Raw genomic sequence first — 26,593 nt, 5'->3', positions numbered from 1 at the left:
GCTGGGGAGACTTACAGAGGTCTGTAGTTTTTATCTATATGCCGTCATATTAACCCTGCCCAGATTGGTTTTTTACTCATATTACAATAGAATTTTAGGATTTTGTTTTCAAAAAACCCTCTTAAAGAGTTGGGATCCATGGTAGAGTTCGGACAACGGTAGACTAACATCATTCAAAACTTTGACTGCCTTTCTATTGGGTCTATATATCGATTTAAAAACACTTGTCATAGAGTAATCTAATAGAATTCCATTTCTGTTCAATCTTCTCTCCGTTCTTCACTTATCAAATCGATTGTTCCAACGACCCATCGTTTTCTTTTTACAGTTCAAGAAAAAAAACGAGCCCCTCTCGTATGTTATATTTTTTACTGTGCTGAATCGGGGGAATTCGCCACCTTGTTTTTCATCTCAACGAGTGCCTCCCTAACACAAAAACTTAGCAGCTCGAGTTCATCAATAATTTCCTCGGCTACAAGAAGCTGTAAAAAAGCTTTCCCGCAATAGGATATCATGTCTATATCGATTGCCTGCCACCAAGAAAAATAGAAATACCATTAGAGTTCTCCTCAGCAGCGTTTATCAGCCTCATCAAGAGGTACTAATAACTGGAAATTTATTTTGGTTGAGGATGGCGAAACAATCTTCTTGAAATACAACATCACGCTTAAATATCAAAAGTTGGGGCGTTGCTATTAGCTGTAGCTTTTAACACAGTTGGTAAGCTCTTAAGATGGTTCAAATCTCAAAAGCAACACACTACGCTCTTGAGCTATAAATAGGCAACATCAAATGTTTTGGGGACCATTTAAACACAACATCCTACTTAAAGATGAAAACTAGGGCCGTTGATATTAACTATTGCTCTTAGCACAGTTCGATAGCGCTTGAATCTTAACAGAAGAAACCATGCGCCCTGATGCTTTCGGGTAACTTCGGCATGCTAGGAGGATGAAATCCTGTCATGGAAGCTGATGTTCATCTTTATCTTAATACAACCCATGATTCAAAATTTTCATTGACGATTAATGTTGATTGATCTTCTACATATGGCATCAACGTCAAACGTCATGCCGATGTTAAGAATGGACAACGTTGAAGTATGATGAACACCCCACAGTTTCTACGGAATACAACCTCAAAATTCAACATTACCGTAGGTGGAACGCTTAGAGTCAGTCCCATTTTAGAAATTTGATTTCCGGCGAGCTTAATAGGGTTTGAAGGGCCGACGATATTTGAGGTGAGAAGGTTTGTTTTGCGGCGTCCACTAACATGATGCGACGCCAATCGCTGCACACCGGTAATGTAAGTTTAGCAGAATTGAAAATGTCAAATAGTATCACATCGGAAAGTTAGAGCTATCAGAAATTAATTTCGTTTATATCTTTCTCCAACCATCCCCAGAGACGTTTTTCTCAGTACCTTATGACCGAACAAGTAGGTTAATATGGCGTTGCTTTGGAATGAATATTGAGCTTCCGAAGATTTCTTCTTTTCATCGATTAACTCCTTTGCTTTCCTCACATACTCAATGGGGTCCTTCATGTTGTTCTTGAGTGCTACTGAAATCCCAATGAATCCATACTTGTTTCCCCATTTGATCTTTTTCCCTTCTCTTATCGATCGCAGTATATCCTGTCGATCTCAGTGGATCAGCTAGTATCTTCTCTAATATCACATCTTAGTAAATTAGAAAGCCCAAAGTAATCAAACAAGTTATCATAATTAAGGCAGACTTTTGATGACTCGTCATTTGGAACCTGACTTATGTTTTGCTGGTAGTCTAAAATAATATATATATATATATATATGATACGAGTGAGAAGCAAAACCTCTGATCCGTCTCCTCTAACATTAACAGCAATCAATCCCGTGAGGACAGAATCCTCTGAAGCCTCTGAAGAGCCAGGAAAAATTCTCTGAATATTAATAAAAGCATTTATAAAGGTAAAAGATCTTACCCTCGCATGGCTTTGATTCCAGATACTTAAATACTCCATAAAGAATAATGCCCACAAACACGTCGTTGATCGTCTGGACACCATAAAAACATTCACCTCGTCTTTAGGACAAAAAAAACCAGACAAAATATCACTAAAATCACAAATAAAAACTTCATGTAATACATCTATCGAGTATAGATTTCGTACTCTAATAAAAATGACAAGATTTTGAAATAATTGAGATCATACAGCGTTGACCCTGTTCTTCACGACTTTCATATCCTTAAGGCTTAACACGAGAGAAGTAAGCTTTCTGTGAATAGCCTCGATGTCTCCCTCTCCATGGCTCAACATAACATGCTTATTTCTTCCCATTTCGATCTTTGATTTTATGATAAAGAGAAGAGTCCGCCGCACCCTCTTAAAATAAACCCACAAATTCGCCGCGCGTTGCGCAAGTGAACATGCAAAAGAAAGACTTTCTCTCTTCTCCCCGCCACAGCTGGAGATGGAAACTTGCTCTTGGGAAGCCTCACAGCTGAAGAGAAGAACCGCCAGAAGAGAAACACAGTCGCCGAGAGCGTGATGAAGACGAAGAACAAGAGAACGCCGTCGACGTGGTAGTATATGCACCTCCCACAACGGCAAATTCCGTGTCGAAGGGTTTATCGATGGAAGCGACGCCAAATACTCGTTGATATACCGGTCGTTCTCATGTTCATCACAGTTATATGCGTGTTCTTCGTCTTCCTCGGGCGAGATAACGAGGAATTTATCAATCTCGATCTCGGAGAGTTCCTTCAACGTTGCCTACATGTCTACGTTGTTACCTGCTCGCCGATCATTAACCCTCAGGCGATATGAAGAAGACGAAGATGAAGAACAGAATGAATATCATTATGAAGAAGACGGGCGTAACCACAACATCGATAAAAATAACTCGATAAATTCACCAAAGCACGATCGTAATTGAGTAATTATGATTAATATCTGACCTCTGATCTTATCTATCTTTCTTTCTTTTTCGTCTGTCTCTCATCTATCCTTGCTTTCAGAGTAACTTCGTGTTTCTATAATATATACTCACCACTTAGCGCAGACGAGGGCAGCTGTTGGCGAGGGATTTGAGAGCTTCTTTCACAGCGGCGATGTCGATGGGTCTCTGAAAAGTTACAAAGCAATCGATGGAGAATTCCATTTCTCTCCGCAGATGAATCAGACTTAGCGGTGATACAGGCTCCTCATATACAGCTAGATTCTGAGGAGATCTATCGCCTCTGAGTTCTCTTGCTTCCTCTCTATCCTGGAGACGATTTTTTTATTCTTTAGTACAGATGAGTGGTCATCTGATGTGGGACACGATAGCGGAATTCATGAAATTGTAAAATTAATACCAAATGATGATAACAAAATATTGCTTAAGGTTGATCTGAATGGGTTTAATGCTGTAGAAGGGGACTAAGTTGGTGAAGCAGGGATTTAACAAGGGATTGTATGGAATAACTACGATTTCCCTGACTTAAAGGAAGTAGAAGATTCAAAATACCCAATCAAAGTTTAACACATGGATTCATAAGGTCAACAACCACTCGTAGCAAATCAACAATTATCATGAACCAACGATTATCTTAAAGTTAACGCATCATAAGGTACCTTGATAAGGGAGCCAATAGCTTAGTTTTTCTGATGTTGAACGGCTTTGATTGACATTGATATGCAGCTCCATCGATGGGTGTGAAAGAAGAGGAGGTGTGGGAAGCGGATATAAGGGGAGTGAAAGATTTGGTTGGCGAGAGAAAATGAAGCACGAGAAGGATGGAGGTGAAGTATGGAAAATGAACTCAGTAAGTAGATGAGATAAGGCATGAGAATGGATGAAGATATAAAGAAGGGAGAAAAAGAGAGGCGAGATGGAGATTATGGGGGTGAGGTGAAGACGCATAGTCAATGAGGCCAAGGGCTAGATGTTAGGAAGATGATGGAGAAAGATAAGGTATGGAAGAAAACGGGGGAGGAACCCAAGAGGAGTTGGTTGATGTTGAAGACGAGGCGCTACAATAGCCGTTTCCATTGCTATGATCACTAGACAATCACTCTTCTCTAATAAACAAACTTCACAATAATTCTCCAGCAAAACTGTTCATAAAGACAGTCTCACAACTCTTTTAAAGGAAAAAAAAACATGCACTTGCAAAGCGAATAACACCATGGACAGTTTAACGATAACACCATGGACAGTTTACAGAATGTAGTATAGAGAATAGGTGGAACTGGTGGTTACATGGAGGAAAATCATGGGAGAAAGGTAAGGGACAAAGGTTATGAGAAAAGTCAAATTTGGAAGTTATAGATAAGAGAGAAAGAAAATTAGTGAGGGAAGAGTGGTAGAATTGTCAATAATAGTGGATGGTTAAGGGTATGAAAGACTGGATAGAAAGAGAGAGAATAGGTGGAGGAGAAAAGCCAAAGAAAGTGGTTCAGTGAGGGGAGAGAGAAAAAGAGCATGAGAGAGAGGAGAAAAGTCAAAGAAAGGGGTTGAGTGAGGAGAGAGAGAGAGAGAGAGAGAAACAACGTGAAAGAAAGAGGAGAAGAGAAAAGTGATAGAAAGAGACAGGGAAAGAGAGTGAGAGAGGGAAATGTTAAACATCCCCTATAATTGTCCCTCTAGATTAGTCCAGATTAGTGTATGCTAAGTTTCTTGATTTTTTTGGCAGTTTTTGTTTTACCCAGTTAACTTGTTCTTGTCATGAAGTCCAAAATCTACAGACAGAAAATTTGCCTTTGCGATAAGACCTTCCAAAGTTTACAGAGAAGATGAAGCCCTGCATAGACACATGCGTGTACTACACTAAGTATAGTGCAAGACGGTACATTTCTCCCATGGCCAGTCATGTTGAATCATATCGTACAAGTCCTAATTGAACTTTTGAGAACTTGCTCACAAAATACAAACACCATTTTCTAAACATTCTCTGTGTGGAATCTGAGATATGGGTACCAGAATCCAAAATTGTAATACCTGAATAATATAATTTTTTAAATAAATTAGTAAAATATTAACAAAGATATATAAACAACAGCACATTAAATTATAAATAGTAAGTATTTAAGTGGAGCAAGAGAGTTGTAATATATAAATTCATCAATAACAAAATAAAAAAATTGGAAGTTAAAACTATAGATATATGAAACACATGACTAAGATACCTGTCAATATGCTTTGACTTGAACACCAAACAGCTATCTCCACTAAAAAAACTCTTTTTTTCTCATAATTGTTTTTAAATTACCCAGACATCGTACCCAAACATACCAGTACATCTGTCAAAAGAAGGTCAGGTTATGCCTATTAATAACCCTTAATAGAATGTGACAATGTAGGGATCCATATGTAAACATAGTATATATTTACATATGATTGAATCCCCCTCTCTCATAGTGAGGATACATATAACCCTATTATGATCAAGTCTGGTATGGAGTCAAGTTATGATCCAATGATCAAATTGATTCAAAGGAATGGATGTCGGTACAGATTTTAAAAACAGAAATCAAATGCCGGTCTCACATCCAATTTCTGATTCATTCATCTTCTTCCATTTTCATTTCATAAATATTTTATTTTGGATTGTCCAATATTAGATGTCAAAATTGATATTTAAAGTCGAACTCTATTCCAGACAAGTAACTTTAGTTCTGTTCCTCCACACTGGTTATATTTTTTTACATTAAACATTTTTGTTTCTACAACTATCAAACAATGGATCATATGCCCAGCTCATGATCCCTTTCCATGTAAGGGAATACAATTCTTGCTAAAATTCAGTTTTGTCCTGAGTTGGTAATTTCATCAATTGGATCCTCATTAATATGTAATATTCAGACTTGGTCTGACAAGACAAACCCCATAATCAGATTCAATGTTAGAGTCAAAATCAAAGGAAAATGAAAACAGTCAAAATAGACGGCCAATTTTTTTTATCAAAGTAGTGCATTACTGGTCCATGTTTATTCATCGATAATCTACAAAGATCATGTCATCATAAAAAAATATTGAATTCATTAACTAGAATTATAAATTCACTATCCCTCTATTGGTCATGTTTCCATTATTACTACCATTATTCATTGAATATATATTCATCCATAAATTTACCATCCCTGCATGAGCTATCCATTCATTTCCCATATATCGATGCATGTACCCTACATTGAACCACCTTCTATCATCTGTAATCCAATTCAAATGTAATCATACATCGTAACACTCATTATCTACCATTACACCATATACTCATCCATAAAATTCACTCATCCCATCAATCCATCTATCATCCACTTATGCAATATCAATACATTCCAAAAATGTAAATACCAAATTAGGCTTTTGTACAATTAAAATTTCAAAGCAAAAGCTTTCAAGATAATAAAATGATCAAATTTTGGTTACAAAGTGAACTTTGACATGGATATTTTAAGGTCAAGTGATGCATCAAAAAATAGGTTCAATAATTCAAAAACAATTTGGGTTATGGCTGAAATTTTTACAGAAAAACTGAAAACAGAATTATAGTAGATCGTCATAGAAAACGAAACATGATAACTAAATCTTTGACAGCATTTCCTCTGTAACCAATCCTTCAATTTTTCTACAAATATTCATAACCAAGACTAGGGCAGAACAACAGAACAACTAAAAGTATGAAAAGCCTAAAAAATGTTTTGTTCATTTTATTTGCTAGTACTAATTATGGGTGGTGCACAGAATTGCTATCCCTTTTGTTCTTTGATGGAATCATCACAAGCCGCAAAAGTGTTCGGCCTCAAGACGTATCCATGCAATCCTAACAACATCAAATCTCATCATTGTCTACTCCATAGACATCGTATGATTGGATCAGGAAGGGCAATGAGACAAGAGAAAAAAAGCCTTTAGAAAACCTATTGATTGGAGTAAATGAGACAAGGGAAAAAAGGATGGGCACCGAAGGACTACAATACTTTATGTATATCTTCTTACATCCAATAAGCCTTTCATGTGTAACCTTTTAGTTTCATCTACCACTTTAGTTAACCACTTCAATAACCCAACAATCTTACTGAATAAATATATAATATATATTTAATTAATAATAGGTCAATTTAACCTAATCAATAGGTTGATTTGCAGGCATATGTCTTGTCAAGCTACACCTCATGCCCTAGATTGATACAACACGACGTTGCCGGGATCAGCGGCTTGTGTTACAACACAGGAATCACGCGATAAGATGATAAAATGTAACTAAATGAAATGATATCTTTGAAGTTCCAATGTCAAGTACAACGAAATATCTTCTAGAGGGCGAACGACCGATTAGGTCGGCGGAGTTAGATTGATCACAATCGACTCCCCAATATCCCTTTGGACCAATTCGACGCTACCTGGCGAGGGGTAAGTAAGTTTACCCGTCAGCGTCCAATCCTCCACCGTTAATGAAATAGGGAATTACCACTTAAATAAAATCTTACGTTCAATAGTGGCTAATCCTATAATGACGATGTGATTATATCACTCAGAGTTCCGGATCACACGTCTACAGCACTGAAAGAAATAATCTAAAATGATAACATATGGGAGACAATAAAACCTGGAGGGACAACGTCCTTGTCGATTAGTCCGGCGTCGGTTGAGCGTCTAACTGGTACAGCAGAAACCAAGCCGAGAGGCGTCGGACGGTAGCAGGAAGAATGCGGCAGTTGTGTCGCACAAGCGATGACGATATGCGTGGCAGATAGTGTGGCGTCACACGCAGCTGAGGGCGCGACGGTCGCACGGGACAGGGGCATAACGGCGAGTGACTGAAGGGCAGAGTCGTGCGGCAGAGGGCCGCGGCTATGTGCGACTGAGGGGCGTGACGGTGCATAGCTGAGAGGCACGGCAACGCACAACTGAGGGGTGCAGCGGGCGCGCAGTTGAGGGGGTGCGGCAGCGCGCAGCTGAGGGGCGCGACGTGTGCGTGGTTGAGGGGCACAGTGGGCGCACGGCTGAGGGGCACGGTGGTGCACAGCTGAGGGGCGTGGAGGGCTTCTCCTTCTGAGTTCAAGAATTACTCCCAGAAGACAGATCTTGGAGGTTCTTTAACCAAGAAACAAGAAGGGGCGTCTCTACATACCGATTCTCTGAGGCAAGCGTCGATGACGATCTACAGACGACTACGTCGTGTTGGAGGGGTCGTCCACACACACGATCTTGCACGATCAATTCTATCTATCAACTAAGAAAGAAAATACAAGGTGGCTAAACTGCAATCTTTCAAATTTCAATTTTCAAATCCGTCTTCCTCTCGGGGATGCTGGCCTTCATATAGGGGCAAAGGCATGCCCAATCGGTCATAACGGGAAGGAACCGTCTCGGGTGTGAGCGGTGCCTTCAACCAGGCAAAAGAAAGGTAACTGTTCAACGGACGAAGCCCCAAACACAAGTAGACTCATCCAAAATTCAAAAGAAAATTACATTTAAAGAAAATATCAGAAAATACGTGATCCAGCGGACGTGTCATCAAGCTGAGTATTTGAACGACATGTTGCGTACGTCCGCTTGAGCTTCTCGGTGGGGTTGGTGACGTCCTCCTTGGTTGTTGGCGAGGTGGTCCCCCATCATCCTCCTAGGGAGGGAAGAATTCGGCTCTGACGAGTTGATACATCCATTCGGCACGATCTTCTTCCAATTGTCGGCGAAAGATACATCCATTCGTGATTAGGGAATTCCGATGTGGCTGGGTAGAAGTCGGAGTGGGTGATGGGGGCAGGTTCGCGTGTTTGGTCGACGGGTACCATATGAGTCGTCGACCACCATAAATGAATGTGCAGGTGTTTGCCCGTTTGAAAAGCTGGACGTCATGGTCACACAGTGTTTGGTAGGAAGTCACACAGCACTTTTTTGTCATAAGTGCTTATTTTGAGCGGGACGTAGCACTGTGTTCTGACTGGTAGAGTCGAAGCGTCTATCCAAGAGACGTTAAGGGGGGTGGGATGTGGAATGAGTGACAAACCCAGCTTTGTAGTGATTTCTTCGGATACTGCATTTATGCAGCTACCACTGTCAATGTACGCCCTCCAATTTTGACATACAAGTAAAAAATAGAAGTTTGTTGAGCCGAGTCAACGTGAGCGTGCGTAGTCGAGTTCATCGGTGGTGGTAGTATGACCGCGGGAGTAGGATGAGATGGGGTGTTACGTGACCCCATGGTGGAAGTCAACTGTTGGGGCTGAGTAGGCCCGGTCCGATGTGTCGTGAGCGCCACCGTAGGGCGTGGGGTGGGGACTCGTCTAGGGGCTGCTCGAGTGGAGCTCGTACGGCCAGTTTCTATCCCATTCTGTTGAATCCCTAAGTTGACTACGGATGGCACCGCCGCGGTTGCTAGTGGGGTAATCCGGATATACCCTAGGGGTTCTTCGTACCCCTCTTCCTCGGGAAGTTCTCCCGGAAATTCATCTACTTCTAAGTCATCCTCCGGTATGGTTTCTACCGGGTTTCCATGAATGTCCATACGTAGGAGGGATGCACATTCAGTCCTATGGTGTCCGAAGCCCTTGCATTTGAAGCATTGCATGGGCTCTCAAGCGGCGATCGGGGCTCGGGTCGTGGATACAATGGATGATGCAGTCTGGGCTGCAGTCACCGTCGTGGCTTGCGGTGGAGTAACCCTAGTGGAGGTTGTGGTTCCTCTAGTCCATCTTGAGTTGCTCGATGTTCTGGCAGTGGTGGCTGCAATGTTGTTGCTAGCGTTTGTGGCTCGTGTGGCAACCGGGGGTGGCAGAGTAACATCATCAATCGAATATTCGTTACTCTCGACCGAGCGGTATGCTTGGTCAACTGTGGCTGGATTCTGTTCCAGCACTTGCACGCTTAAATCACTTCGGAGGCCATGGATGAAGAATACGATCTGAACTTGTGGGCTTTCCTCAAATTTACATCACATTCTAAATTCTTCGAATTCCTCATTGTAGTTGCTAACCTTATGCTTTCCTTGCTTAAGGTCCATCCATTTTAGTAGGAGGCGAGCCATATACAACTTGGGAATGTATTTGTCCTTAAGGTGTCTAGACATCTATTCCCAAGTTGGGGAGGGTTCTCCTCGGCATCGGGCCTCTTCCTCTCATTTTTTCAGGAGATTTTGGCTTGTCTGCCAAGCCGGGCTTCCGCGTATGACACGCATAGATCATCGTTCATGTCATACCACTGGAAATAACTTTCCAAGTCAGATTCCAAGTCAGCGTAATCCTTAGGGTTCCTTGACCCTTCATAGATGGGAACTTCCACCCGTACACTCTTCTGCATCATTGCCCTATGAGCTTCGCGTCGACGATCTCTTTCATCGTCCTCATATTGACGTTGATTCGGTGGTGGACGTCTAGCGTCATGTGGTCCATAATAATCAGTATGGTCGGGCATACTCCCCATAACCATGATGTGCAGGTTGCACAGAGGTGGGTGGTACCATTTGGTTGGCCACGGGGGCAGTCAGCCCATAAGTGGGTGGTGGCCCGTAGGTGGTTTGATGTGGAGGCCTAGTGGAGGACTCCACATGATACGCCGTGGGCACCACTGGTTCCAGCGCATATGTCGGCACCTGTGCATACTGTGGGGCGTAGGTAGGATTTACCGGTGGTGCCCCGTATGGGTGAGATGCGGAAGTAGCACAGGGCCCTTGATTAGGGGCTAAATTTGGAGTCGGGCCATATTGTCCGGGAATGGTATTCGTTCCATGTGGGTACGGTGGTCCATTCGGACCTACCAGGTAGTTTTACGCTTGTGGCGCAACATATGGTTGGGTACCAACTATTGGTGGCGGCGCGACGCCATATGAGTATGTTAGACGCCGTTCTGTTGACGTTCAGTATAAGTGGGGCCGTCCGGTTGTGGCGGGTAATTGATAACTTGCAAATTAGCAAGATTAATTTATGAAATTTACATTATATTTATGTGTTTTAATGACCATATTTGCATGTTATCATATAAAAATGAAGATAAATGACTTACACTTTGATTTTAGTATTATTTCTAATTTTTATTATTTTTTACATGGTATTTAACCTCGTTTCATTGAAGAAATATTTTTTTTGGGGCCTTTTTTTTATTGGAAAAAAACACGCTGCCGAGTACTGCCAACCCTGGGGTTGTGCCCGTAGACCGATCCATCCGTGGCCTGGACGCCACCCAGGGGGATTTTATTTATAAGGTGAAGTGTTTGTGATGCCGGACGTCATCAAGATGCCGTCCGGTCGACACCGAGGGTAGTGGCTCGGTATCGAATAAGGATCTCTATCAGACAATGACGGTAAGTGTCGTCCGATAATGCGGATGGACAGATATGAATAAGGACGAAAATGCAAAAAGTCCTAACTGTAGTACGTGCAAATGCTGACTTGCGATGATGTCGTTCCATAGATCCGAGAGGGTCGCCTAGGGTAGGGTCAACCAGGCCACCCGAACCTCGCCCGAGAGGGTCGAGGACGACTATGTCGCCGAACCGAAATATCCCGCTTAGCTGCTCACGCTTGTCGGGCTCGCCCGACTCGTACCAGCCAGGTAAGACTCTGAAAGAATTCATCTTTGTTTTCTCAACCTGTCTCACTCTCACCTACGTCTAACCCGAGCGCGGTGGAGGTATATCGAAAGAGTACTGGAAAAGGTAAGAGATAAAGGGCAGTGGAGAGGGGTACCTTCGTAGCATCCGGCCACAGCTATCTCGGTAGTACCCAAGGACCGTTGGAGGGCGGTAACGGCGTGGTGATCAGGGCTGGTGACGGTGAAGAGAAAGGCAGCACGGGACGACGTCACGTGACTAGAGGCGAGGCGGCGTGTGGGGTCGTGCAGACGGTCATAGGGCAGCGGCGGGCGCAGCCAGCACACGAGCAGGCGAGGCGCGATGGCGCACGGACAGCACCCGACGACGCACCAGCGGCGCACGGGTAGGCGCGGACAGCGAGCAAGGGCGGTGCACGAGCGGCGTTAAGTGCGCGGAGTGGGGGCGATGCGTGGATGGCACACGGCGGCGCGCGGCTGCGTATGACTGCGGCAGTGGGCGCGTGGCGTGCAGACTGGGCGAGGTCGGCGAGTAGATGCGACGCGCAGACTGTGCACGGCGGCGCGCGGTTGGGTGTGTCAATGGCAACGGGCACGCGGCGCGCAAATGGTGCACGGTGGCGCGTGGCCGGGTGTGTCAGCGGCATTGGGCGCACGGCGCACAGACGGTGCATGGTGGCGTGCGGCCGGGTGGTCAGCGGTAGCGGGCGCGCGGCGCGCAGGCTGGGCGTGGTTGGCGAGCGGGTACGCGAAGGGACGGCAGCGGTGCACAGGCAGCAACAGTGCGCGGGTGGAGCACGGGGACGGTGACAGCTTGCGGGACGATGGCAGCGCGCAGGGTGGCGGCAACACGGGCTCGGCGGCGACGCGTGGGACAGCAGCTGCGTGCGAGGCGGTATCAGCGCGCGACGCAACGATGACACGCGGAGCGGCAGCCAGTCGCGGGACGGCAGAGCACCTGGGACGGCGGCGGCGCTGGGGACGGCGGCAGCGCTGGGGACGGCGGTGGCGTCAGCTACTCTTTCTCCTCTCTCTTCCTCCTCTTCTTCTTCCTCCTTCCTCCTTCCTTCTTCCTTCTTCCTTCTTCCTTCTTCCTTCTTCCTTCTTTCTTCTTCCTTCTTCCTCCACTTAGTGACTCTTTGACTTCCAAATGTTATACTTTTTCAATGAAAATTCAAGAGTGGTCTGGGGGCGCCCACCCCTCCCTTATATTGGAAGGATAAATGGGGCCCTTAAACTACAAAGGGAAAAGAAAATAAAATGGGCTTATTAGGCCCACTAGGTTGATGGGAGGGGAAGGTATCCTCATATGGGAACTTCCCCTCACTACAACGTGGATGAGACGACAAAACTATGAAAGACGAGAAGCGCAATAACAATAAAAAGATAGATGGGATCGAAGGGGGGCGCGCCGCTATCCGGGATATCTGAATCAGGGTGCGCGCATCGTTGCCTTGGCTTGTCTTGTGGGCTGGATGCGAGTCGGTGGCGAGATCGAAGGCGATGCCGACTCCTCAAGCGGTGATCCTGCGGTCTCAGACGGGGCCACGCTATCAGTTTGTCAATGTTTATAGGCGTGGAGCGAGTATAAATATCCCAATTACACTCAGATCCCACTCATCCACGCCCATGTTGAGAAAAAGAAAAGATACATAAATGATAACCTACAGGCACTGGGGAAGTGTGCACGTCGTCGTCCCACTAGAGCCGCCCCACGATGATGATGTAGTTCGGGAGATGTCCTCGCCTCCGTCAAGTGGGATCGATGAAGGGGATGGTGAGGGCTCTAGTCAAGGCAGGCGCAGTACACCCCTCTTGCTCCGGCGTTCCACACAATCCTCAGATCCCGTAGGCTTACGAGGATGCGCCGTGTGCGGAGGGTCGGCATGCCGAGACCATCGACGTGATAACAACCTCTAGTTGTCGGAGGGAGCGCCTGCCAAGAAAGAAAGATAGAGGAGCGGGTTCGTGTATGTACCGCATGGTTGGCGAGTGCATCTGCGGTCTGGTTGCCCTCTCACAGCTGATGACGAAAGCATTTTGTGCAAGGACGGCACCGCATGATGTTCTGCCATACTCGGTGTAGTTGCCAGTGGGAGCATTTACCTACACGGAGCATGTCAACTAACACCTGTGAGTCCGATTCTATGATAATATTGTGAAGGTTTCGTTCCTCACAAAGGAGTAAACCATCATGTATCGCCATAGCTTCGGCTACTGTATTAGTCTATGTGCCATAGAAAGAAGAAAAAGCAAAAAGAATGCTCCCTGTATGGTCTCGTAGGATACCCCCCCTCCCGCGGGCCCTGGGTTCCCTTTGGCCCCACCATCCAAATTCAATTTAAGGATGCCTATTGGCGGTGGAAGCCAATAAACAACTCGATAATGAATGCGGATGGGGGCGGGTGTCACCTGAATGCCCACAGAGCGGAGGAGATCGCAGGCGAGTGTTGATCTGCTGGCTCGAGGGGGGATTAGATGGTGGATGCACCTTAGCCACAGCTGAACTCGACGCATGATATCCACGACGCGCATGGGCGTACTTGCAAAACGAGAAGAATTTTGCCCTTTCCATATCTCCCATAGTAGATAAGCTATGGTGATGTGTAGGATGGGGCTCCGTGTAGAGCGTGTTGGCGAGATAAGAAACTTGCCAAAACACTCAGACAGGGTTAGTGGACGACAACAGTCGGCGATGAGGCGCCAGCATGCGAGTGCTGTCTCACTCTAGAAGAAAAAGTGGTCCATGGACTCCGTATGTGGAGCTGTGGGACAGCAGCGATAGCGGGAACCGAGAGAGTAACCTCTATGGGTCACTCGATCATCGTTCGGTAGGCCGCGATGTAAGAGTCTCCAGAGGAAAAAGGAGACTCGAGGAAGGATCGTCGGATGCTAGATGCGGCGACCTTAGTGCTGGATGGGTGATTTCTCGCGAAAATGCTCCCATGAAGATTTGCACGAGTATGTTTCTTTGGGTGTGAGCATCCAAATGGCAAGGTCGGGAGTAGACCCCATTGAGGTGCTCTGGACCTCAGGTAATGTATTTTACCGGGTCTTAAATACTTGGCTAAAGGTTGGTAAGGGCTTTCCTAATTTGTATGGAATTTTTTCATATTTTTGTATAATTTTTTAACCGATATTTGGTTAAGAAATGATTTTTACAAATTTAAATAATACATATACTATTTATATGCCATTTTAGAGAGCATTTTTAATATATTTATATATATATATTAAGTGCATCCACGTCATTGCCCGAAATTCAGGCGAATAAGTGTTGCATATTATTAAAATAATTAAGAGAGAGAGAGAGAGAGAGAAAATGAGCATTATTAACTCATTATGGCATCGCAAATCGCGATGCCATAATGAGCCAATCATTAGCTCGGAAGCATATACAATGTGGCGCGGTCGGCGAGAGAGAGGTACGGTTTTTATTTTTTTACTTTTACTTTTTGCATAAATGCATGCGGGAGACTTGATCTCCGGGTGCATTTATTAAGACAAGAATATTCAATTGGTTAGTCGCGTGCATTAAATCCACGCGACAACCGACACACGTAATTATAAAGTCGACATTCTTTATTTATTATTCATGGCATCAATTTTCTGCCTGCATTAAATGCACGCGGAAGTCGATGATGCAGCATTAAAAAAATGCGGTAATCTCACCGCTTTATTTATTCTTTATTTTAAAAGCAGCTGACGAGGGTAACGTAGAGCATTTCTAGACATTTAAACGCAGTGATCATTCTCCAATGATTGTGTACTGCGGACACGGACAACGATGTTTCAGAACGTGATCCGAGAAGGCAGAAAACGAGAAAACAAATGCCAGCCAATAGAAAAATGCCATTTTTTAAAAGATAAAAGAGATCCAACAGTGGAGATTAAGCGCCAATAAAATGGCAATATCTTGAGATCTAGACGTGCGATTGGGCTGAAATTTTCAGCGCATGTTTGTCTTTTCTCCCTCTACAATCTAGACGGTTGGATCATTAAATAGAAGTCTGGAAAAGGCTGAAATTTACTTTTTAAAGCTCTACCCAAGGATTTGGCCAGGAAGGACACAGGAGTTTCTTTGGAAGTCGACAGATCTTGATCTTGCATTCAAAGTTGTAAGTTTCTGATTTGTATTTTGAACTTCTTCTTGAGAGATTCTAAAACGCCTTGGCATGGGCAAAATGTACATGCCCTAGAAGTTATTTTGAATGAAATTAGCATTGCATTTTGAGTCTGATTTGAGATCTGATTGTTAATCTTTAGTTTTAAATACATTCGAAACAATTCTGCATTTTTAGATTTTTTATTTGGGGTCAGATTTTACCTTTTTGCCCAAATTCTTCACTTTCTCTCTCTAGGTTAATTCATCTAATTTATCTCTCTAGATTTCAAAATTGATTGTTTGGAAATTTAATTCAATATATAAAAAACTTAAATATAAAACTTCATCCAAAAATTCATTCATCTTGAAGTCCAATTTCAAAACCCCTTTCTTGATTATTAAATTCCCAATAAAAATTGTCTTAAACTTTTATAATAATTGGGAAATTAATAATCCGAATTAATCTGATCTTATAATTAAAATTATCTTATTTTTAGTGGTTTGACCAAATATTTATAATCAAAATTAAGTTTTTACTTAATTTTGATTAATTAAAAAAATTATTAAGTTTAATTAAGGTTTATTAATTGCAAGATTAATTCATCCTTGAATTAATTCATTAAAAATTAAATAAAAATTCTTACTCGCTGCCTCCCTATGGTTCGACCCCTTGCTTGCTCTATACATTGTATTTAGTGATTAAGGGTATTTATAAATTTTATTGTATAAGTCTAAACGCAAAATGAACGACGTATTTACACATCATTTTTAGGCTTATCAGTAATGAATTTCCGATTGACAGAAATCTCTGTCTGGTGGGTAGTTATGATCCTCGTGGTATCGTGGGGGATGATACCGATCGGGGGGTGGTGATCTTCGTCGGTGACCCTCCCAATGGTGTTGGCGATAGTTCCGTTGTTGATGCGCAAGTGGTCCGTCGGGTCGTCCGGCTTGAGGTGGTGCAGCTTCCCTGGCAGGCGGCGGCGTGGGACTACTCCTCATGGGAGCCTTGCCCGGTCGGCGAGGAACTTCGTCCAGCGATGAAACTCCTAGGTTTCCACTAGACGGCTGCCTAATTAAAAGAGTCATAGCGGAAGAGATACGGTCTTCCGACCGTGTAGGTGCCACGGGTCGAGATAACCCGTTAGGAGGTGAAGGGACCCGGTTCACGGGGTCCAAATCTATTAGTGGAGGTACTACAACCTCCACGTTTGCAGGACATTCATCCTGAAAGTGTTCACAGCGGGGAGCTTCTAGTGGAAGGTCCACGATATCGGGATCAAATATGGGATTCGGTTCGACGTAATCCTCTTCTACGGTATGCCGTAGGTGTGCCCTAGTTTGAACCATGTGATGGTTAACGGACTCCGCTTCTAGGTTCACTACGGGTTCTACAATGGAATGCAAATGACATGCAATATGATGTTATGAATTTCAAAGTATGAAATGCACATTTTAATATTTGAAAACTGTAACTGAGATATCCAACCAACCAAGTTAATTAGAATTAACTTGACCGGCTCTGATACCAATATGATGCAACACAACGTTGCCGGGATCGGCGGCTCATGTTACAACACAGGAATCACGCGATAAGATGATAAAATGTAACTAAATGAAATGATATCTTTGAAGTTCCAATGTCAAGTACAACGAAATATCTTCTAGAGGGCGAACGACCGATTAGGTCGGCGGAGTTAGATTGATCACAATCGACTCCCCAATATCCCTTTGGACCAATTCGACGCTACCTGGCGAGGGGTAAGTAAGTTTACCCGTCAGCGTCCAATCCTCCACCGTTAATGAAATAGGGAATTACCACTTAAATAAAATCTTACGTTCAATAGTGGCTAATCCTATAATGACGATGTGATTATATCACTCAGAGTTCCGGATCACACGTCTACAGCACTGAAAGAAATAATCTAAAATGATAACATATGGGAGACAATAAAACCTGGAGGGACAACATCCTTGTCGATTAGTCCGGCGTCGGTTGAGCGTCTAACTGGTACAGCAGAAACCAAGCCGAGAGGCGTCGGACGGTAGCAGGAAGAATGCGGCAGTTGTGTCGCACAAGCGATGACGATATGCGTGGCAGATAGTGTGGCGTCACACGCAGCTGAGGGCGCGATGGTCGCACGGGAGAGGGGCGTAACGGCGAGTGACTGAAGGGCAGAGTCGTGTGGCAGAGGGCTGCGGCTATGTGCGACTGATCGGCGCGACGGGCGCGCGATTGAGGGGCGCGGTGGCGCACAGCTGAGGGGTGCGGCAAGGCACGACTGAGGGGTGCAGCGGGCGTGCAGTTGAGAGGGCGCAGTGGCGCGCAACCAAGGGGCGCAACGGGTGCACGGTTGAGGGGCATAGCGGGCGCGCGGCTGAGGGGCGCGGCGGCGCATGGTTGAGGGGCACAGAGGACTTCTCCTTATGAGTTCAAGAATTACTCCCAGTAGACAGATCTTGGAGGTTCTTGAACCAAAAAACAAGAAGGGGCGTCTCTACGTACCGATTCTCCGAGGCAAGTGTCGATGACGATCTACAAAAGACTACGTCCTGGGGGAGGGGTCGTCCACACACACGATCTTGCACGATCAATTCTATCTATCAACTAAGAAAGAAAATACAAGGTGGCTAAACTGCAATCTTTCAAATTTCAATTTTCAAGTCCGTCTTCCTCTTGGGATGCTGGCCTTTATATAGGGGCAAAGGCATGCCCAATCAGTCATAACGGGAAGGAACCGTCTCGGGGTGAGTAGTGCCTTCAAACAGGCAAAAGAAAGATAACTGTTCAACGAACGAAGCCCCAAACACGGGTAGGCTCATCCAAAATTCAAAGGAAAATTACATTTAAAGAAAATATCAGAAAATACGTGATCCAGCGGACGTGTCGTCAAGCTGAGTGTTTGAACGATGTGTTGCGTACGTCCGCTCGAGCTGCTCGGTGGGGTTGGTGACGTCCTCCTTGTTTGTTGGCGAGGTGGTCCCCCATCATAGATGCTATATAAAATCTTTCACAGAAACTTTCATCCATCAACTATTGGGTACATATAATCCCTAAACCATAGGACACTCCGAGATGAATTTGGGTATGTTAACTAACAAACCCCAATCTGCCATCCAAGTTAGTAGTAATATATTGGAAAATAAAGCGGAGCTCTTACGATACATCCACTGCATTGATTAAACGCTTCATGATGCTGTCTTCCTTGAGCTTTTCCCTCTTATATAAATGGCAGACAACCCCGTTTTCACCACCAAATCACTGTATTGGAATTGTTGATGCCTCGAATCTAAGATGTTTACTTATGCATTAGGAATCCATATCTATTTCCCAAATCTAAATGTCCATACACTATATGTCTTTTGTGCCTCGGGTACAAGTACTACTTACACAACCATGACATTGATCAAGCTGTTTAATATTTATATATAATACAACCCAGGGATTCATTTAGGTCAGTTTGATAAACTCTTTCCCTCAAGCACACCCACTATACATTCTATATCCCTCCATATTAATGGTACAAGATTGGCCATACTCATCAAACTTCATAGTGTTATTCTATATAGATATTTTGACATCCTTCTTGAAGATTTAATGAACAGGAATTTTTAGGATACCTTTTTAAAAAGAAGTGAAAACCATACTACATCACATCATAATTCATTGATCATTGCAAAGATACTTAGACATCATCATAAGTAGCAGGTGTTCATTAAATCATTTAGTCTCTATCAATATCCATTCAACTAGACATGAAATGTGTGATTGGCTTTCAGGCTATATATAAATATATCAAAATATTTTTGAAAATGATTGGCATGCAAAAATAGAATCAAAATAATAGCTTACCCATAGAAATCTCAATGGTCCCATTTTTCAATACACATACCAAAAATCCTATAAAATTACATTTTATTTTATGAAATATTTAGTTAAAACAAGGTTCATACCTTCGACTGATTTTATAAGACATGTATTAGGATTTCGACCTTATCTAGAATAGAGAAACAAATAAATCAAACTAAAAAGACATAAATGTCATGATACAAAAAAGTCCATTATGAAACTAAAAAGACACACACCACACTATTATTTTTCTTCTTCAATTTTCTAGAGTACAATAATATAATTGGTATATACAATAACACACAAATTATTTCATTAATATTATTAACTTAATATGTTAAATTAGAATAAAATAATTATATAATGCTAACTCAACAACTCTTTCTCGTTTCACTTCCTAACTGTTAGACCTGTAGTAGGTATTTGGTTTACTGCTTACGGTATTGCGCATCATCAAGCCTAAAATGTCTAAATATTTTTTTTGAGAGATATTATCATTTTTTGTAAATTTTGTGATATTTTATGGAATTTTCTAACATAAAATATTTTATATTTTTTAAAATAAATTTTATAAATGCAAATATTTCTTAATTTTTTATACCTTAGATTTTACATTATCTAAAATATGTTAGTATTTTGTTTTTGTTTTTTCCTGTACCCCATAAGTCGCCAATCCGTTTAGTGAGTGATTACCAATGATATTTTGTAACAATGTTTAGCAAAGTTGATCATTACAAAAGGATGTCATTATGGAATCCAATCAACAGCTGATGAGTTTGAAATTTTGTCTACAGCATAATGTGGGAAAATAGAAAAAAAAACCGGATTTAAATCATAATAAATGTGATTGAGAGGAATGACATGGACATGTGGCGGCTCTAAAATTCAAAAGAAGGTGGTATGCATATGTGGCATCACATTATTGGCTCAAAAGTTAAAACATGTTGATGTGGCTCTTGCAAATCCAACGGCACGTCAACATATTTAATTTGTCAATCGTTATACATTATATATTTATAGGAACAATCACAAATGACCTCATCATATTGTGTGATATCTCTCAAAATGCACAGACATGGCATGTAGTGTGGTGTCACCACGTCATATTTTAATCATTTTTAATGGTGTCTTTTTTATAGTATTTCTCATTGGGAGACCTATCACTTTTTACATATAAATTGATGAAAGGGTATTAATCTGAGCCCATCATTTCAGAACAATATTTAGGGAATTCTGACAAGGAGACAGAATATTTTAATTAAAGCAACAACTAGGATTTCTCCAAATCCAAACCTTAATATTTGACAATCCAGAAGACCAATCAAGCTTAAATTTTGATGAAAGCTTTGTCTTTCTCCCCTCTTTTAATTCATGTCCTTATACTATAAGATGAATGCAAAATACTGTAAAATTGTCTTTGAAATTTCTTGCTAGGCAATTGCAATCTGAGCCATCAATTTTTCATTTTTGGTATCATGGGTGATTGAGGATAAGGAAGAGAAAAGTAGAAGAGCTTGCATGCATCTGAAAATTCACATGGTCTTGGTAGACTAGAAGGACCTAGGGTGAGTCTTCATCATCGGTATTAGGTTATATAGATGATTTGTATCTTCATCACATCGCTTCCACCATCCCTATTGCCTCCTAAGTTCTTACTCATCACATTACTGTATTATACCATCATCATAAACATACAGAAATATTTATATCCATTTTACATATGCATACTTACTCATATCTCTATCCACCTTCTCATCTCATCATCATCTCTTTACACCCACCTCCTTACCTTTCATTCTCATTCTCTCTCATACATCACTTTATTCTACCCATTCATCTCATACTCATATTCCCAATAATTTTATAATATTATCTATTATTTTATTATCTCATCATTTCCACCACTTAAGCTGCATTAAATTCCTGATCACCATTCCCCGTAAAAAAAGATAATTACTCTTGACTACCTAGCCATATTTTTTAGTAAAGGATTTATCAATTTTACAAATTCAAAGAAGCACTAACAATGGAATAAATAACTCCCAAATTTATGAGCTCGTCAATTATCTAGATAGTGTGCAAATGAAAAACTGCAATGAAATTTAATTTTTATCATCAGTATTACCTTCATGATTCTTCATAAAAACTATTTGGGTGGGATAGTTTTATTTTATGAGGTGAGATGATTTTTGGAAAAAGGGATCAAAAAATCTTGTATCATGCATTAAATAAGGTACTAACAAGGAAAAGGGGTTAAAAAAAAATTCTGGAGATATTGTAGTTATATATTACCAGTAAAAGATTTGGAATCAAAAATCAAACAACCAAGAATCTCAGATAAATATGATCATGGGACCTAAAATTTTTACTAAAGATAAGAACCATAATACCAACATGTGTGCTTAAACTTAACATAATAGAAGTAATTGGGTTAATAAAATAGCCGAACTCAAGAAAATTATTGGTGAATGCCCAATACCTTAGACATCGATACACAAAACTCATATTTAGTTTTTTAAAGTCCAAATTAACCTATTCTTGGGAGTAAAATACTGGGAAAATCCCACATGAGGCGATTTCTTTTGTTTCTCTTAGAAAAAATAAATTCCAACTCTTTTTAGCATTGCAATAGATATTGGAAGTAAATTTATTATCCAGTCATATTCGTATGTATGTTCCATAATACAGAAAGTGTAACGATTGTGCAATTAAGTTGTTAATTCCAATTCACAGCTTTAGCTAACTTGTACATTGAAGTCTCCGTACTTTTCATAAATTACATGATTTCATCGATTATGGAAGCTTAAACTCTTTGTCAATAGCCATCTTTATGATATCCTATATTATTTTGTCTCATATGACTACTCAATATATATGTTATTTTGTCTCATATGGACCGTTTATCACAATTAGACAGCTTACTATTTTATTAAAAATATGTAATCATTATTTGAAAAACTTCTTGAACAGAAATGTATGTTTCCTTGGAAATTATTTCTTTCATAGTACTTGCATATATTGGTCGATTTTAAGGGTGTTATAAAATATTGCTAATATAGTTTATTTAATCTTAGAAGTATGATATTTATAAGATCTCATCACAAAAATCAGATTCTGAAAATTTTAAAATAAAAGGAGAATTTAAGGGCAAGTAAGTCACCGTAGATCCTTCTAATTGTGATCAATGACTTGCACCAAAAAGTATTGGTGGATCATGAAGTGTTTTTCTTTCAATCGCCTTACCAATGAAAGATAAATTATAAGATGATTTTTTCCACTGACACATGGATATACTAATTTATCCAAGGATACGGATTCATAAAGGAGGCAGCGAGAGATGAAGCCCATTTCAAAATTTCAGCCCAAAATACCTACTAAATAGTTAGATATCACATGTTAAAGATTTATCATTCTGAGCCATTATATTTTACTCTCTCCTTCTATACCTACAAGTCCAGTCACCCGCTTGTCATCAGAATACTCTAATACACCAAATATTCCACCATGTATATGTTGGGTTCTAGGGGCCTTGACATGAATAAATCAAAATATTCTGCAATGGAAGACTTGAACGGAATCAAATGGCATCAATAAAACCATTAAAGAAGTACCTTTCCACAGATTGCATCCGTGATTTCTTGGATCCCGGAGTGAGACGAGTCGAGCTGCTCAAGTGTGCAGCCTCTATACTAAGTGGGTATTTTTCATAATTACCCCCAAATTTTAATTATATCTTCCGACATCCAAAATTCCATTTGCATGTGACCCTCTAGGCCCATGTATTAGTCTAGTTAATGATTTTAGTGGCCCAATAACCTTTATTGGACTTCTCAATTAATTAGCTTTATCATCATATAGATTAATTAATGACGGATTGATTTAACCCAATAGATAGGTTGAGTCTCCAAGCTACACCTCGTGTTCTAGAAGATACAAAGGAGTGTGTATCGACTCACTCATGGAACTTGTTCGTCATCGATTATCATGTACGTATAATCCCTCATCCACTTGACGTACGGTATGGTCAACTGTCAAACCCTAATCGGTCATCTGAGTTAGTACTGATGCATTTGGAAATCATCGGAGAACTCTTCTTTGATATTTCACTGCCTTGGCCAAGGACTTCATCACATCATCTTGCCTGAGTTGTCACCTCTTATACCGAGGGTGGACAATCCCATGTTGACCACTCAATCGTCTTTGTGAACTTCTTGATGTACCTGAACTAAGACCGTTTATAATCCCATGATTAGAGACTCGATGGCCATAGTCAAAGTATAACTCTCCGTCCACAAGTCTTTGGTGTCTCAGGTCTAAGGACCACTTACACAACCATGACGTCAATCAACCCGATTGACGGTTCGGTATAATACCATTTAGGGATTCATACAGATCAATTCAGTGAACTCTTTCCACTAAGTAGCACCCACTATCTATCCTTAGTTTCTCCACACTAATGGCTACGAGACTGGCCATACTAATTATATGAGTGAGGCTAGATAGTGATATGCTATCCAGATACTTCGATGTCCTTCTCCCGTATCCTTAGAATAGGAATGTTTAGAACACATGCTTAAAGACTAGTGATCTCCACATTACGATCTCATCATAATTCTCTAAGTCCGATCATGTATTCATGGACTTCATTATAAGCATCACACGTGCACTATAATGAAAATGTTCTACCAATGAACATCGAACGAGATGTAGAATGTGGGATTGGCTTGCCGGCCACACATATGTTTCCATCAGTATATCCATGTTTAACTTCTGATCTAATCGATTCCCAGATTCACCAAAAAATTCTCTCATTTTCTACTATTCACTACTCATGTTGCCAGGTGTTCACAACTTATGTGGGTTTCAAAACTGCACCCAAAGCAATTTAAATCATCAAATTGGGTCCCACATTCACATGTCTCCACTTTCAAATCGCATTTATTGAAAATAAAATCTCCACATTGTGTAGTTCTTACGTGTGTCCGCGTGCTCCATCTTATTTATTGCAAATAAATGGATGCATTTTTTTTCATTGTCCCATATGTCCCTGCGCATTTGCAAAAACCAACTGTCGGCTCATGATTGGTCTATTATGTTGCAATGCTATTGTGGCTCCTTTTCATAAGGGCTAGTGAAACTATTCATTGATAAAAAAAACTAACAATTGGCCACCACACAAATAACTTAGATGGTGACAAGTGGCACATTATCTTAATCACCAAAATCATCATTTGAAGCCAAATAAAGATTTAAATTAATATCAAGAAAACTTTTGACTTCAAAGTTTTCTAATAAAATACAGTTTGATTTAAGAATCATTTTATTTATGAATATGATGTCAAATAAGTCATTAAAGTGTCAAAAAATCTAGAATGAATAGAATAATATTCTAAAAATAGATTTAATCATTTTAATATTGATAACATGCATGTATTATTATGTCAATTCAAAATCATATAAATTTTTTAGATTAATTTAAATCAGCTTCCTGTTTATTAATTAACTTAAATTCTAAGTTTTTTTTAATGTTTTCCTTGGTATGTGAGTTTATAAATAATATTTATAAGCCTTATAAATATTATTGAAAATATTAACAGCGATTGATGAGCAAGGGTTGTCCCCACGTAGAATGTTGTTCGGGAATGAGTTGCGATTTAAATGGAAATTTAGAAGATAAGAAGTTGAGATAACAAGTGGTTAATAATATTTATTGAAAATATCAATATTCAGATGAAGTTTGAAAGCAATAGGGTTTTTGATGTAGAGACAAGGAGAAAGAAAGAAGATGATGTCACCAAGTAAAAAATTAACACTTAAATCATCCCACATTTAGTGTGATGTGTTGTTATGTCTTGTGAACATAAGGCAACATGTCCCCACATTAATGACCATCTTTATCCTCAAATTATTTCATGGCAACACGTGTCTCGCTTTCAAATCATTTTTATTATGATTTGAATCTCATCTTTTTTCCGGTATGATTTAAAGAAGGAAGCTAGACATCAGCTTCCGATTTGTACACTATAAATATTTTTCTGACTTAGAAAATAAACATTTCTATGAATTGATGTCACAAAATTCCAAAAAATTATATTCCAACTTAATATTTTGTATAAGAATATTATTTTATAAAAGTCCATTAAAAAAATTCTAAAAAAATCAGAATATCCTTCTAATCATTTCAGCTTGATAAAATTCATATACATTCATTTTACTGCATTTAACTATGAAAACTATATGAGACTAATGTAATAATTTGTGTGCTATCATTTTTACAGACTGAATTTTTTGGCCACCCAACCTGTTCAGGAACTTATTTTTGGTGCTCATTCCTGATTCTACCAAGTCCATACTGACATATATAAGCAAGTCCCTCTGGGCCAGAAGGATGATAAGTATGGATAGATATATGGGAAAAAAGTATATAGGATACACTCCAGGAAAAAACTTTAAGTATCATGACTTATTGGGTTCTATTAGCCTCAATTTGTACGGGTCCCTACCAAGGACATAACAAGGTTACTAAATGTGTAACTTAAAAGTTTTGATTTAGAGATGGAATAAATTTGTACTTACGTCGACAGAACTTTCTTTCCTCTTGACAAGTAGCCACTATAAATTCAGTTGTAGAGAGGAAACTTGTTAGATCATGCAACCTTAGATTAAAGGCTGAGTGGCAATAAAACTTTGACTCTGTACGAGTTCATTGATTGTACTATCCATATACTGCTTATATTGAGTTTGGGTTAAGGAAAAGGATCAAATGCACAGTACCTTGCTGACTCTGTATGAAACTAAGGTGGTATTGGTTTTATCAACAGAGATAATTTGTGCACTTAATTTAGTACTTTATTAGCATGTTTCATTGTTTCACAACAACAGACTACATTTAGTAAGCAGAAATTGAATCAAACATTAGAAGACAGGAATAAAATGTCCTCCCTACCCAGACTTAATTCCCTAAAACTAGAAAGATTGGATCTACCGATGGATACACTGGATGGAATCTGTCTGCAACCCCAAAGGGCACACTATGACAGATATCAAGAAAGTTCAGTGTATTAGCTATGGAAACTTATTAGGTGGCAAATATAAAATGTCTCAGAAGTTATCTACGACTC

General features: G+C 40.7%; 1 protein-coding gene across 2 annotated transcripts; it reads right to left on the bottom strand.

Moving 5' to 3' along the window:
• Positions 1-232: 232 nt before the first annotated feature.
• On the bottom strand, positions 233-3,238 carry LOC144708890 (wax ester synthase/diacylglycerol acyltransferase 2-like). Of its 2 annotated transcripts, none has more exons than XM_078582343.1 (7): positions 3,034-3,238; positions 2,196-2,776; positions 1,965-2,037; positions 1,836-1,900; positions 1,426-1,638; positions 1,138-1,293; positions 233-530 (listed from the first exon to the last, which is right to left on the bottom strand). In XM_078582343.1, exons 2-7 carry the CDS (start codon positions 2,319-2,321, stop codon positions 369-371), a joined length of 795 nt encoding a protein of 264 aa, XP_078438469.1. In that variant the 5' UTR covers positions 2,322-2,776; positions 3,034-3,238; the 3' UTR covers positions 233-368. The 2 variants fall into 2 exon arrangements, with proteins under 2 accessions (XP_078438469.1, XP_078438470.1); XM_078582344.1 differs by having other exon boundaries at positions 1,156-1,293.
• Between the last annotated feature and the right edge of the window lie 23,355 nt (positions 3,239-26,593).

This window comes from Wolffia australiana, chromosome 10 (genome assembly GCF_029677425.1).
Source record: "Wolffia australiana isolate 7733 chromosome 10, ASM2967742v1".
Lineage (NCBI taxonomy): Eukaryota > Viridiplantae > Streptophyta > Magnoliopsida > Alismatales > Araceae > Wolffia > Wolffia australiana.
The sequence above is the reverse complement of the archived record's forward strand: the minus strand, read 5'-3'. Positions and strand labels throughout refer to the sequence as shown.

Excerpts from the sequence above, each read along its gene's own strand:
- LOC144708890 (XM_078582343.1), bottom strand. The coding sequence starts at position 2,321 with ATGGGAAGAAATAAGCATGTTATGTTGAGCCATGGAGAGGGAGACATC. Across the intron at positions 1,901-1,964 it reads GGAATCAAAGCCATGCGAGG|AGGCTTCAGAGGATTCTGTC; the intron begins GTAAGATCTTTT and ends CTGGCTCTTCAG. Across the intron at positions 531-1,137 it reads CGGTAATGTTGAATTTTGAG|GCAATCGATATAGACATGAT; the intron begins GTTGTATTCCGT and ends TCTTGGTGGCAG.